The sequence below is a fragment of the Callospermophilus lateralis genome, chromosome 10 (genome assembly GCF_048772815.1).
Source record: "Callospermophilus lateralis isolate mCalLat2 chromosome 10, mCalLat2.hap1, whole genome shotgun sequence".
NCBI lineage: Eukaryota > Metazoa > Chordata > Mammalia > Rodentia > Sciuridae > Callospermophilus > Callospermophilus lateralis.
Genome location: NC_135314.1, coordinates 55,840,368 through 55,853,234, shown reverse-complemented (window position 1 = coordinate 55,853,234; position 12,867 = coordinate 55,840,368). Strand labels below are relative to the sequence as shown.

Below are 12,867 nucleotides of genomic sequence, written 5' to 3'. Positions count from 1 at the left end.
GGCCTGGGTGCTGCCCCTCTTACTGCCCTCCACGGGTCCTGTCATCTGCCTCCTCCAGAAGTCTTCCCAAACCCTCTACTAAATACTTAATTCAATATGTTCTTTTCTTGCCAACCAATAAATAGCTTAGTTTCTATTTAACGGTGACCCTTTGGGCTGTGGAGGTACAAGGTAGAAAACCCCCAGGCCCTGCCTTTTAGGTATCACAGTCTGGTAGGTGGAACCCTGCATGATGACAGTGTAATGCGTGTACAGCATGTGGCAGGGTCCAAGGAAGAAGCCTTCAGCTCCCCAGGGTGTAGGGATGGGGACAGGAAGTGCATTTTCTGGTTCATCTCTTGAAAGCGCTATTTCCCTCTCTACTGAAGACCATGTTCCTCTCTATCTTTAAACGAAAAGAGCCCAAGGAAGAGCCTCCCCTCTCCTCCGCATTGCGGCCCAGCTGGAGTAAGGAGCTCCCTATGCAAGGGGCCTGTGTTTGGCGCTCTCTCTCCTTCCTGCCCACTGGGCCCTGTGGAGCTTCCAAGCTGAGGAGTTTGTGGTGTCACTCTGCCACATACCCCCTTGGGAAGAACCAACATATTGGTGTAGCTAAGAACTGCAGCTACTGCCCGGGCTGGATTCCGTCCAGGTCAGTTTTCTTGACTGCGTCCAGTCCCAAGTGCTCTTTCCAGAGGAGGGGCTTGACGGCACTGCCTGGGAATTTGATGATCTGTTAGGTTTTATGTTACCAGTAGTGGGAGTAGCTACTCTGAGGCCCCTTGTCCCTGGGAGGGGCTGGGCAAGGATGGACTGAAGAATAGAAGGGAAGGAGTAAGAGGGAGACTGACTCACGTCACAATGCCACTTGGAGCTAAGCTCTACAAGAATGACCTTGGAGGAGCCAGGAACCTTCATCCCCGCTTAGAGCTCAATGGAGCCTGATTCTGTGGCTCAGGTGGCTCTTGGAAGGACGTGGGAGGTCTCTGATCATACAAGTCTGTCTTCTGTGCCTCTTTTTTTTTTTTTTAAATATTTATTTATTTATTTATTTTTAGTTCTCGGCAGACACAACATCTTTGTTGGTATGTGGTGCTGAGGATCGAACCCGGGCTGCACGCATGCCAGGCGAGCGCACTACTGCTTGAGCCACATCCCCAGCCCCCTTCTGTGCCTCTTGACTCTCTTTGTCCTAACAATCAGAATTTCTGTGCTGTCAGCTCCCATATAGTAGCACGCCCCAGGAAGGCTGAGTTACATCTTGGCATCCGCTGAGCCTGGTGTATGCGGGATGCCCATGCAGCCAGTTCCCCTCCAGAGCAGCCTGCAGCCTTGAGTCAGTCCCGATCGTCTCACCTCATCATCCCTCCAGAGAGCACTCTTTCTATGAAAATGAAGAGTTTACCCTAACCCTGATGTCATCTGCACATAGTGCCTGTTTCCTTCCTAATGTACAATATGTTATTCTTCATGACATCTGACTGCATTCAAGTGGTTGTGAGGAAAGGGCACAGCTGTCTTTGTCCCAAGAAAATGCTGTTCATTTGGAAAAGGAAGTCAAATCTTTTTGTCTGTTGCATCATAACCCCTCTCCTGTGGGGACAACTAGAACTTAATTTTCCCTGGAAAATTCACTTTTGCTTCTATGAGTTCTTATTCTTAACTCAGATCCAGACATGATGATGGAATAGGAGGCACGTGTTTCCCATGCCATGGCCTCCAACTGGGTTACTTGGATTTTCAGCCTGGCTCTATGACCTGTGGTTGTGTGTGCAGCTAAGGGCGGTCCCCCACGCTCTTGGTGCCTCAGTTTTTCCATCTGTGAAATGGAGATCCTGTCAGTTCCTACCTGTAGGGCCAGCGTGAGGATATAAAACACTAGATCAGTGCCCGGCACACCAGGGCTGTATTCGTGTTGCAAGTGTTGTTATATAGTTGTCTCATTTTTGTCTCTTGGGCACCCTGCCATCCCAGCCCACCCCAATGGATTAGGCTGAAGAGCTCTCTTCTCTGAGCTGGCATCTGTCTTCTTTTCTCTCACATACGCCAGATTCTGGGAACGGGGTCAGGCTGTCTTGGGGAGGCAGCCCAGGGGACATCACCAGGGTCTTCGTGCCATGGAAATGGTTTCTCTTGCTCTCCCCCCGCAGGGTGTGGACACTGTAAGAAGATGAAGCCAGAGTTTGAGAGTGCAGCGGAAGTCCTCCATGGAGAAGCAGAAGTAAGCTTCCTCCCCTGACTCCTCCCCTTTTCCTTTGAAGAGTCACTGACACATAGAATCATTACAGCGACATCCCCTGCATGCCCTGAAAGCAGCTCTCCCCATCCCTGGAGGCCTGCAGTGCTTCTGTGTCCCTCAGTAGACACATCTTGGTTGGACATGTGGGGTCCCCACTGGGGATGGATGGGGACAGAAAGCCTATGGGGCTATGTTCCCATTACCTGTCCAGGTGACCTCTGCCTACTCCATCTTTTCTCTGGGACCTTGATATTGGGAGCTGGCCCTAGTCTGCCCAGCATGGTTGGTGGGGCAGTTTCAAAAACCTCCTCTCAGCCCCTGCCAGTGTTCAGCTGTTCCCTGGGATCTGTGGCTCCTGGGGATCAGGCACCCCAGTTAGACTCTGGCAGGACCAGGAGGGGTGTGGGGCCAGCATCTGGGCTCCTCTCTCCAGCAGCACCACGTCTGAGGCTGTAATGCATGGTTGGCCTTTCCCCCATCCCAGAGCTCTGGTGTCCTTGCAGCTGTCGATGCCACTGTCAACAAGGCCCTGGCAGAGAGATTCCACATCTCAGAGTTTCCTACGTTGAAGTATTTTAAGAATGGAGAGAAATATGCAGTGCCTGCGCTCAGAACAAAGAAGAAGTTTATTGAGTGGATGCAGAAGTGAGTTTTATGATCTTAATGGCACATCCTAACTGCTGGCTATCAGCCACTGGAGACTCCCTTGAAAAGATGAAGTAAACTCTCTGGCCCACAGTCCTTGGCCTAGGGCTCACAGGAGCCAAGACAGAGTTGACATCCTTGGTCCTAAGGCCACCTCTCACACACTGACCTCATGCCAAGCCAGCGAGTTCCCAGCAGCCCCAGTGGATGCAGTTTCACCAGATCCACTGTTTCCTGTCCCCCTTGAGTCTCCCTAGCCCCACAGTTCATCATCTCTGTTGAGCTCCTCCCATTTGAGTGAATGAAGGGAACACACGGCTACTCACATCCAGAGCCGCCTTCATTCCACCCCAGGTTTGCTGGTGGTTGCCGGGCCTCCTATAGTGTCCACAGAGTATACTGCTGTAGTTTGGGGTAAGCTTTCAAAGAGCCCCCTTAGTCTGTGTGTTAGTTTACTAAGGTCACCAAAACAAAAAACATGAATTTGGAGGGGACACAGTTCAACTCACACAGCCTGCAAGTCCAGAGAACTTTGTGATTATTGACCCAAAGACCCAAGGAGTTTAGAGCCCACGATGGTTGGCATTTCCTCCTCTGTGAGGTGACTAATTGGGCCCAGTGCATAGGTGCACTGAGACAGGGAGGAAGCCTCCCGCCATGCTTGAGTACAGTACACAGTTGAGCGACCCTCTTCTCCTGCCCCACCACACCCCTGCTGGATTTGAAGGTTCATACAGAGCTTGGGTATTTCAGGAGATTTCCTCACTTCAGCAGTTGGGGAAGATAAAATAATGGAAAACATTCCAGCCTTGGCCGAGGTCCCTAGTACACGGGGTAGTGATGCCCGTGTGCAAAGCACAATGAAAAGTCACAAAACAACACAAGAACTGTGCAAAATAACAGCACTTCAGTTGAGGTACTTGGTCAGACATTAGTCCTCCAGCTTGATGTAAATTAGCATTCTGTGGTGAGAAGTGCTTTTTTAAGGCCGAATTCTGGGACTCCCATTCCTGAAGCTTTGGTTCAAGAGGTGTGAATGGGACCCTCCACCACCCTGGTGTCTGGGGGAAAAGCAGCACAAAGAACAGGAGCCGAGTTAGCACAAGCAGAAGACAACAGGCTGAGGGCCTGGGTCTGCCTCTCCCACTTTGTCCTGCTCGTCCATTTGGGCTGGATCCTAAGGGAAGGCAGGCCTGTGTTCAAGGGACCAGAGGGAGTGACTCGCCTCCAGAAGAGTTGGTGCTTGCTCCTCCTGAGCCTTCTGGTGCCTGATGTCTATGATTCATTCATACCCACTATTCCAGCCATGCTCTGGGTGGCACTGAGCCAGGTGGAGGATCAGGTCACAGGTCCTGGTGATGCTGAGGGATTCAGAGCGTTGATCATTGCTCATCAGTGCTCCAGAGTCCTGCACACAAGTGGTGAGCACAGGTGTCTCTGTCCTTCCTGTGCATAGTCCCCACCACTGAGTACATGAAAAGCCCGGTCTTCATGGACTGTGAGACCTGCTCTCTGAGTACCACCCTCAGCCATGTACTTGACCCCTCGAAGCCCGTTTCTCCTCTGTAAAGTGGAGACAGCACTTCACCCGTAGACTTGTCTAGGGAATTAAGTGTGAAAAGTGCTTAGCATGATGCCTCTCGTGGAAATACTCAAAGGAGGTTGTTTTTATGACTGACTGGAGCTGTCAGGGTGGCTTTGACTGACAAAATGTGACAAGTGATGATACCCCTGAGCCTTTGTAGAAAGCTTTCCCAACTCTTTTTCTTTTACCTTTTCACAGTGCTGGGGATTGAACCCAGGGTGCCACACGTGTAAAGCACATACTGTGCCACTGAGCCACGTCTCTTGTCCCTTGCTTTTCTAACTCACACCTGTGTCATCACAAATCCTACTGAGGAATTTCTTTTTTTAATAAGAGTTTTTATTCCTGTTTCATTGAAGAAGAGAAACTTGGGTGCAGAGCCATGAAGGACCCTGTCCAGGGACAAATTGTAGTTCTTTCAGGCATATGGAAGGGAGCCTCCAGGTGGTACATGGTCAGCAGATGGCTCTGGGGTGGAGGATTGAGGCTTCTCACCCAGATGCAGGGAGAGCAGCAGTTGGTGCCAGGTGAGGTGCAAGGTGACTGCCGGTGACTGCCAGTGTCTGCACAGGTGGCCAAGCTGCAGGTGACTGAGACGTGCCTGTAGGCCGGCAGCCAAAAAAAACAATATTCAGGATAAGGGAAGAGCAGAAAGATCAGGTTGGTGGTGTCATCCATGGAGCCAGGGAGCCTGGAAGACAGGAAAGGGGGGAGGGACCAGTCTTGGTCCCAAGCTCAGGAGTGCTATACGAACATGAGAAAGCTGGGGGAGGAAGACCAACTTGGAGGTACAAAGGAGGAGCAGGGAAGAGTGATGTGTTCTAAGTCTTGGTGGGTTGGAAGTAACAGTGGGGCCTCTACCTGGAAGTGGGTGAAAACCACCTGGAGCCAGGCATCAGGGCTCCAGTTACCCTCAACCGTGAGTGTCACTGAAGCCATGCAGAGGGATGACAAGTCTTTTTTGAGAATTGCAAAGGCTTGGAATAGAATTGGAAGAAAGGGCTGTGTGCCAGGTGGGGGACACGGTTGCTTTTGGTGCAGAGAGGGTCTCAAAAAAGTGAGTATGGTCAGAGTAGCTCCGTGCCTGGCTGCTGTGCACCAAGCCTGGCAGTAGCTGTGACAACAGTGCAGGGGGAGGAGGAAGGGAAAGAGGGCTGTAGAGGAGGGGGAGCAAGGGCAGTAAAAACTTTTAAATGACCCTGCAGCTCGCTGATAGTTGGCTTTACTGTAACAAATATCTGAGATCATCAACTTAGAAAGAGACAGGGTTTATTTTGGCTCACAGTTTTGGAGGTTTCAGTTCGTGGCAGTGAACTTCAAACCCAGCAGTGACCTAAAACCTCCCACTAAGCCCCACCTATTAAAAGTTTCTACCACTTCCACATAATGTCATTCTTGGGAACTGTTACTTCCAACCCACCAAGACTTAGAACGCATTACTCTTCCCTCCTCCTCCTTTGCACCTCCGAGTTGGTCTTCCCCCCGCCCCCCAGCTTCTTTAACACATGGGCCTTTGGGGAACATTCCACAGCAAAATCACAGCAAAATTTCTGTATCCTCGTGTGAGGCAGAGTGGAGGGAACCAGCGGACAGGCATTTATTTACTGCCTGTAACTTATTAGAGCTTCCAGGTTCTTAGTAAATGCCCATTGCTGCATCAAATAGGTGCTTTACATGAACTGTCTCTGCTCTTCATTGTGGCACCTACATCAGTAGGTGTAGGTGCCACTGCGTTCATTTAACAGAAAAGAAAATAGAGGCTCAGAGGGATTTAGTGACTTACCCAAGATCACACACAGGCTAGTAATAAATACAGTTTTGAACCTAGGCCCACCATACTTCTTGGCCTGTGCTAAGAACAAAAGCTTTGGAGAAGAAGATGGTTTAGGAGCCCCTAAGAAGTAGGAAGGAGGGCTGAGAAGAGGTTCTATACCCTTGGGGAGGGCTCATGGCCCATGTCCAAAGATGTGCCTGACCTAGAAGAAGAGCAGATCTCCCACGGCTCCACAAATGGCTTCCCTCAGAAGGAATCTTTTTATGTGGACCTGAGAGAGTTTAAATGGAGGTTTTACAGTGAAATTTCAGAAGTAATGCAAAGGGAATTCATGTGTGTTCCTGTGGGGGTGGGAACACCTGTCAATCCCCAACTCCCTCCTCATAACTGCTCCCCCACCCCCGCTTCCTGCAGCCCCGAGGCCCCTCCACCCCCAGAGCCCACTTGGGAAGAGCAGCAGACAAGCGTGTTGCATCTGGTGGGGGACAACTTCCGGGACACCCTGAAGAGGAAGAAACACACCTTGGTCATGTTCTATGCTCCGTGTAAGTAGCTCATTCTCCTGAGGGGTGAGGTGAGAGGGGCCACTCCCCAAACCAAGAACACATCTCCCACTACACCCCAGGGACAGAACAACCACTTGTCAACTCTAGAAGCATCTCTACTAGGAGCCAGCCTCTTTGGTTTCACCCCCAGCTGAGAAGGCCTTAAATATCCAGGGTTTCCTTTTGTCAGCCCTGGGGGGCGGGGGGTCTCACCCTCATTTGGGGGGCACCTTTTTCAGTGTAAAGCCCTCTGCCTCTGTCTGGGCTGGGGCCCAGTCTCCTGGGTTCTTTGTGCTGCCTGTCCCGGGCCCGCCACTTCCTTGCCGCCCCTCTTCTTCCTCCTCCTCCTCCTCCAGGCACCGTCTTCGCCTTTGGGACTTTGGAATCCCCTTCCCGTGACCTTCCCAGTGGGTCTGAGCCATTTGGGTTTGATTCTGTGGTGCAGGAACAGGCACAGTCCCATTCCCAGACCCATCCCCAGTCCCATGTGATTCTCATTTTAATCACAGCATAAGCTGAGGATGTGACAGGTTTGCTACTGTGGGTGTCTGTGACCTCGGGTTTTTGTGTATTCCCATTTTGAAGTTGTTAATTGACACTTAGAAGGAAAGGTTCTTAGAATTTCCCACTGTTCTGTTGCCCTTCTCTCCCTCCCCCAGGTTACAGCTCAGCTTAATGGAGTGAGGATAATAAAAGCTGCTGTCTACGGAGAAGCCAGGCAGCTCAATCTAGTCATAAACCTGCTCGGTTGTAGCCGGCCCTCCTGTTTGCTCCCCTCCTGCCCCCGCTGTTCTAGTGGCAGTAATCTGTAATGTCTTCTCACTCTCGCTGGCTGGGAAGGGCCACTGCCTGGACCTGGCAGACCCCGGCCTCCGACCCCATCTCTCTGGTGGCCAATGCGTGTGTGCTGGTGGCCTTCCTGCCCCTCAGCTTCTGCCTCTTGTCAGAGCTGGACTTGTTCCCCGAGTTCCTTATAGAACTTCTCACTGTCCTTAGAGTGGGCTTAGAAGCCTGACTAGATTTTGAGAACATCTTCCTTCAGGGCAAAAGAAGGCAGAGATGAGACCCAGGAGAGGTGTGACCTGCTCAGGGTCTCGTGTCTAGTGGCAGGCCCTCCTCAGCCTGGGTGGCTCTCTATCACAGTCACAATTCAGAAAGTTTTCTTAGCAAGTGAGCACTTGGCTACAGGAGTCCTTGACCCGCTACCGGGTGGACGTCACAAAGTACAGACTAAATGCTTTCTCCCAGAGCGTCCAGGCCTCTGAGTTAGAGCCCTCTAACTAGAGAGCCCTCGTGACTGACACAACGGCCCCACCAGAGCAAACAGGCTCTTAAATCTCCAGGAATTCTGAGGTAGCGACTCCTACCCTCCTGGACTGTAAAACTCACCCTCCTTTCTTCTTTGATCAAATAGTGGCTCTGTTGGGCAGTGTCCTGGCCCGTGGTACAGGAAGCACCATGCATGTCCCTGCCATGCCTCCGGGGCTCCCGTCTACTCTGACAGTCCTTTTGGGGCCTTGTCGCTCAGTGACTCATTTTCTGGCAAAGGTTTAGCCCTTAGAGTTTTCCCATCTCTCTCTTTTGCCCTTTTCTATTTCCAAATACTTTTTAATTTTTTTTATTTGTATATGGACACAATGCCTTTATTTACTTTTATGAGGTGCTAGAATGGAACCCAGTGCCTCACAGGTTCTTAGCAAGTGCTCTACCACTGAGCTACAAGTGCAGCCCCCCTATTTCCAAATCTTACCCCAGTATACCTGGGGGATACGATTTCATCAGTGTGGGGGTGGGGGATGGGGACAAGGGAAGACCACCCACCCATGGACAAAGAAATATATTTTTTGATAATAAAAAATAATATGTACTTATGTAAACTATGTACACTATAGTATACTTAAACTCATTTATATACAGAAGCTACCCGGGGTTGTGATGCACACATGTAATCCCAGCTACTCCAAAGGCTGAGGCAGGGGAATTGAAAGTTCAGCCAGCTTGGGTAACTTAGCAAGACCCTGTCTCAAAATAAAATTTTGAAAAGGCTAGAGATGTAGCTCAGTGGTGGAGCACTTGCCTGGCATGTTTGAGGCCCTGGGCTCAGTCCCCAGAAGGGAGGGTCAGAGCAGACACAAAGAGAACTTAAACACTGCAGCATTGCAGAAAGGTCAAGCAGTACAGTCAAACACCTGATGAAAGTCAGAAGCAAAAGCTGGCCCTCGCGTCCTGCTACCCCGTCTCCTGCTCCCCTGTGTCTGCCTTCCCCACATCCCTCTCATCGCTTCACCTCCACCTCTTTAAGCCCCCCATTCCTGCTTCCCCATCTCCTCACACCCCCACTTCATTCCTACATTCCTGTGCCTCCCATGTCACCCCACTCCTCCTCCTCCTCCTGCTGTGTCATTGCCCTGTACCATGTGTGGCCCAGTCATGGGGACAGCACTTCTTAGGCCAGTGTGGCCAGTCTCTGGGACTTTCCACCCCACTCTGACTCTTGACTCCTCTGTCCCAACTCTGGAGGAGGCTTTTCCTGCTCCTCAGAGTGGGGTGCCTTTTTTTAAAAGCCCCAATTTTTAAAAAGCATGCCTGCCTGATCCACCTGCCACCTCTTGGAAATGTCTCCGTGTGCTTTCCGAGAAAGACCTCTTGTTACTAACCGGCCATGCTCTTCCTTCTGGATAATGAGAAAATGAGATGCAACTGAGGCCATTAATCTGAGGCCCAGGTATTTTAAATTGATGGTACAGAAATGTGCACTAATCTGACAGTTAACATTTATACTTTCAACAAGCAAAGAGGTTAAAAAGTGAAAATTAATAGTGAAACCAGATTTTGAGGATGGGGTAGATCATTTTCAGCCAGCCTAATACTGTTAGTGGATGCTCAGGGGCCTGTAACTGCCTGCAAGTTTGATAGATATTGTTAACCAATAGTTTGTGTTGTTTAAATGTTTAGAAAATTATATAATATCACTCCATTATAGTGTGACATCTTCATGCGTTTGAGCTCTTTATCCGTCTTTTAGGACAAATTAGTTAAGTGTTACTTGTAATTGCCCATTTTAGGCAATTAAAAGTCATCCATCTGGTATCTGCCATGTAGGCTGCACTAGGCACTTTTTCTCATTTAGTTCTGATATAACTCATAACCAGCCCAGGTCTCTTCTGCTCCTTCTGTGTCAGATGTTGGGGAAATCCCTCTAAGCCCCCTCCCCACCACCCCCAATGTTGTTCTGGCCCAGCCGGCCACTCCACCAGCCAGACCATATGGCCCACCCACCCACCTCAGAACACAGCTCAAGTGCTGATTAAATTCAGATTAAATTTGTAGCCTAGCCTTAATTTGGTTTCACAAAACCCTTTGAAATGCCAGTCATTATTATCTTACTCTAAAAAGGAGAAAGCAGAAGAGCAAAGCTATTTCTGTTCCCTACCACGTCATTCTCTTCCCCAGGGCGGGGGACGTGCAGGCTGTTTGGCAGGAAGTTATGGCTACAGCCAGGTCTCCCCCTGGAGCATGCGGCCTCTCACACCTGTTTTGATCAGAATTAATTACCACAGTCAGGGTCAAAGCCATTCTGTCCTCTTGGCAGTTCTGTTCATCAGTATCTTGGGAATGGAAAGAGAGGAAGTGGGTTTGGGTTCTGATCTGTTCACACTGAGGGGAAGGCCAAAGCAGCCTGAAGCTTCTAGAGAAATGGCCACAAACAGATCCTGCCCTGCACCCCAGGTGGAGGGCTCAGGATGATGCACAGACCCAGAGACAAGATCACCAGGGAAGGGCACGCACTAGCGGAACATCGAAGGCCCTCATCCATTTTGACAGGCCTTTTCCTGGAGACAGGAAGTGTCCGGGAGCTTGAGGACTACTGTCGACCCCCTGTAGTTCGTCTTCCATCCTAGCCTGTCCTGGTTTCTAGGTCAAGGTATAGGGCAAAGGGTGAGGCTTGCCAGGAGTCTAGAAGTTAGCAGTGGATCATGAACCTTGGGAGCTCAGAGTGGTTGCCCCATCTCCTGTCTTTCCCAGTGCCACTTTATAGTCATGAAGTGTAGATATTTTTCTGTCATCCTGGGGCAAGAGAAGAATGTAACAGGCTCGGGAATCCTGAGCACACATGCTTCTTCCTGAACCCAAAGCTCCCTCTGCTCCCTGGATCAGGTTCTTCCTAGTCCTGAGGGCAGCCTCTGTGGAAGAATCCTGGAGAATAAGGATTGAGGGGACGGTAGATGGGAGGTCCTGGGGCAGGAGCCCACTGATGCTTGTATCAGGGACTCTTGGAAAGCCTCCTGATCAAGCATGGGATGGTTTAGGTAGCAGGGTTGACACATGGACCCTGATGGTGGGGTGGGAGGATGTGGGACTCCTGGAAAAGCCTCTCTGGAGGCTCATGGAAGTTGCCCTGGCTCTGCAGTCTCAGTATGTGACGATCTGTTCCCTCTTACACAGGGTGCCCACACTGTAAGAAGGTCATCCCGTACTTTACTGCCACTGCTGATGCCTTCAAAGATGACCGAAAGGTAAGGATACCTCCCCTTCATTTCTTAGTCCTATCTATCTTGTCTTTGCCCTACCACTGATTCCTACACCTTCTTCCCTACCCAGCCAGGTCCCTGTTTCTAAATAGGTGCAGTTTTGCCAGTTCCTTTGGGAACCAGGACATATTTATTTTCCTTCATAAGGCAGGACAGAGCAGGCTGGATTTGTGCTGCAGCATCCACCAAAATGGATACACTGAAGCGTTACAGCGCTGACTTGGAGGAGGGGTGGTACAAAGGGTCATCTGTCTATTTTTTTAACGTTCAAACCTTTTTACAGTAGGGTTGTAGTCATGCATCACTTATATAATTAAAAACACAAATAAAAAAACCCACAAAAGTCAAATGGAGGAGAGCCAGGCCATGCCAGTGGATCCTCATCCTTCCTGAGCGAGAGGCTCCTGCAGCCGCCAGCTGATGAAGCATAAAATTAACAAGCTGGATCTGCAGATTGGATTAGGATGCAGGCACCAGGCGCAGCCCCCCAGGCAACTCCAGCAACCAGACTGCCACTGGGAGAGGGCAGTTTGTGGTCCCTAGGGCAAGACAAGTCCCCAGAACTCAGGGAAGTCCCATGAGCCCCCATGTCTCTGCATTGCCTCCTTTTTTGTGGTGATGGGATAGAGCCCATGGACTTGCTAGGCATGAGCTATGTCTCTGAACCCCACCCCAACCCCCGGCCCAAGTTCTTGAGTTTCCTTCTCATCTTCCCAGTGAGCAGGCTGGCAGAGATGATTCCAAAGACTCTTCCCAGCCCTTGAACTCAGTCCCAACAACCTTACAACAAACAGATCTCAGAAGCACAAGGTTGTGGTGGAACCATGCTCCCACACTCATACCCCAAATTGCTATTGCCTTATTTTCCCAGGAGAATCTTTAGGCTGGGCCAGGACAGGGCGATGTCAGGAGTCACAAACAGTATACAGACCAAGCAGCCAGAATGGGGTTCAACCGAAGTAAGGAGAGGCACATGTGAAGCAGAGGTAGATTACTGTCCTAGGGCTGGTAGAGAGAGGTTTTGATCAAGGGCCAAAGACTGGCAGGCCTGCAAGTGCTCTCCAGGCCCATGGAGGCAAAAATGCAGTCCTGGAGAGAGTGGCCGAGATGGGTGTTGAGGACTTTCAGGGATAAAAAGCCAGAGAAAGACAGGCTGGGGAACATGGAGAGTGGGAACAAATTAGGGACCAGATTCCCACTTAGACTCAGACCTTCAGGCTCTTCCCTGGAGTCAGGTAGCTCTACTGTCCCCCCATAAGTCCTGGCTGTGCCCTTGAGGCATCCCTCATCCCACCAGGAGGGAGTATAAAGACCTGCTGCTTGTCCTGGATTGACAGAGGTATGGCAAGAAGGGGCGTCCCTTACCCTGCCTACTTCACCATCCCCACCCACTTGTGACACCCAGGCTCTGTGCATACCATGGGGGCTCCAGAGATGTCCAGCCAGCACAGCTGCCCCCTCCAGGACTGACGTAGCTGTCACCCCACATTAGCTGTCATCACCCTTACTTGAACACTGCTCTGGAGCAGACAGAAGAACGGCTGGGTTGGTAATCCCCCTGCCCCACT

At 50.6% G+C, this 12,867-nt stretch overlaps 1 protein-coding gene across 1 annotated transcript in view; it reads left to right on the top strand.

The window, feature by feature from the left end:
* Pdia5 (protein disulfide isomerase family A member 5) overlaps positions 1-12,867 on the top strand; it is a 90,020-nt gene that overhangs the window by 71,333 nt on the left and 5,820 nt on the right. Inside the window, exons 12-15 of the mRNA XM_076868153.1 lie at positions 2,130-2,200; positions 2,703-2,863; positions 6,637-6,767; positions 11,214-11,284. Of these exons, the coding sequence (XP_076724268.1) occupies positions 2,130-2,200; positions 2,703-2,863; positions 6,637-6,767; positions 11,214-11,284 (434 nt within the window). The remainder of the gene's footprint in view (positions 1-2,129; positions 2,201-2,702; positions 2,864-6,636; positions 6,768-11,213; positions 11,285-12,867) is intronic.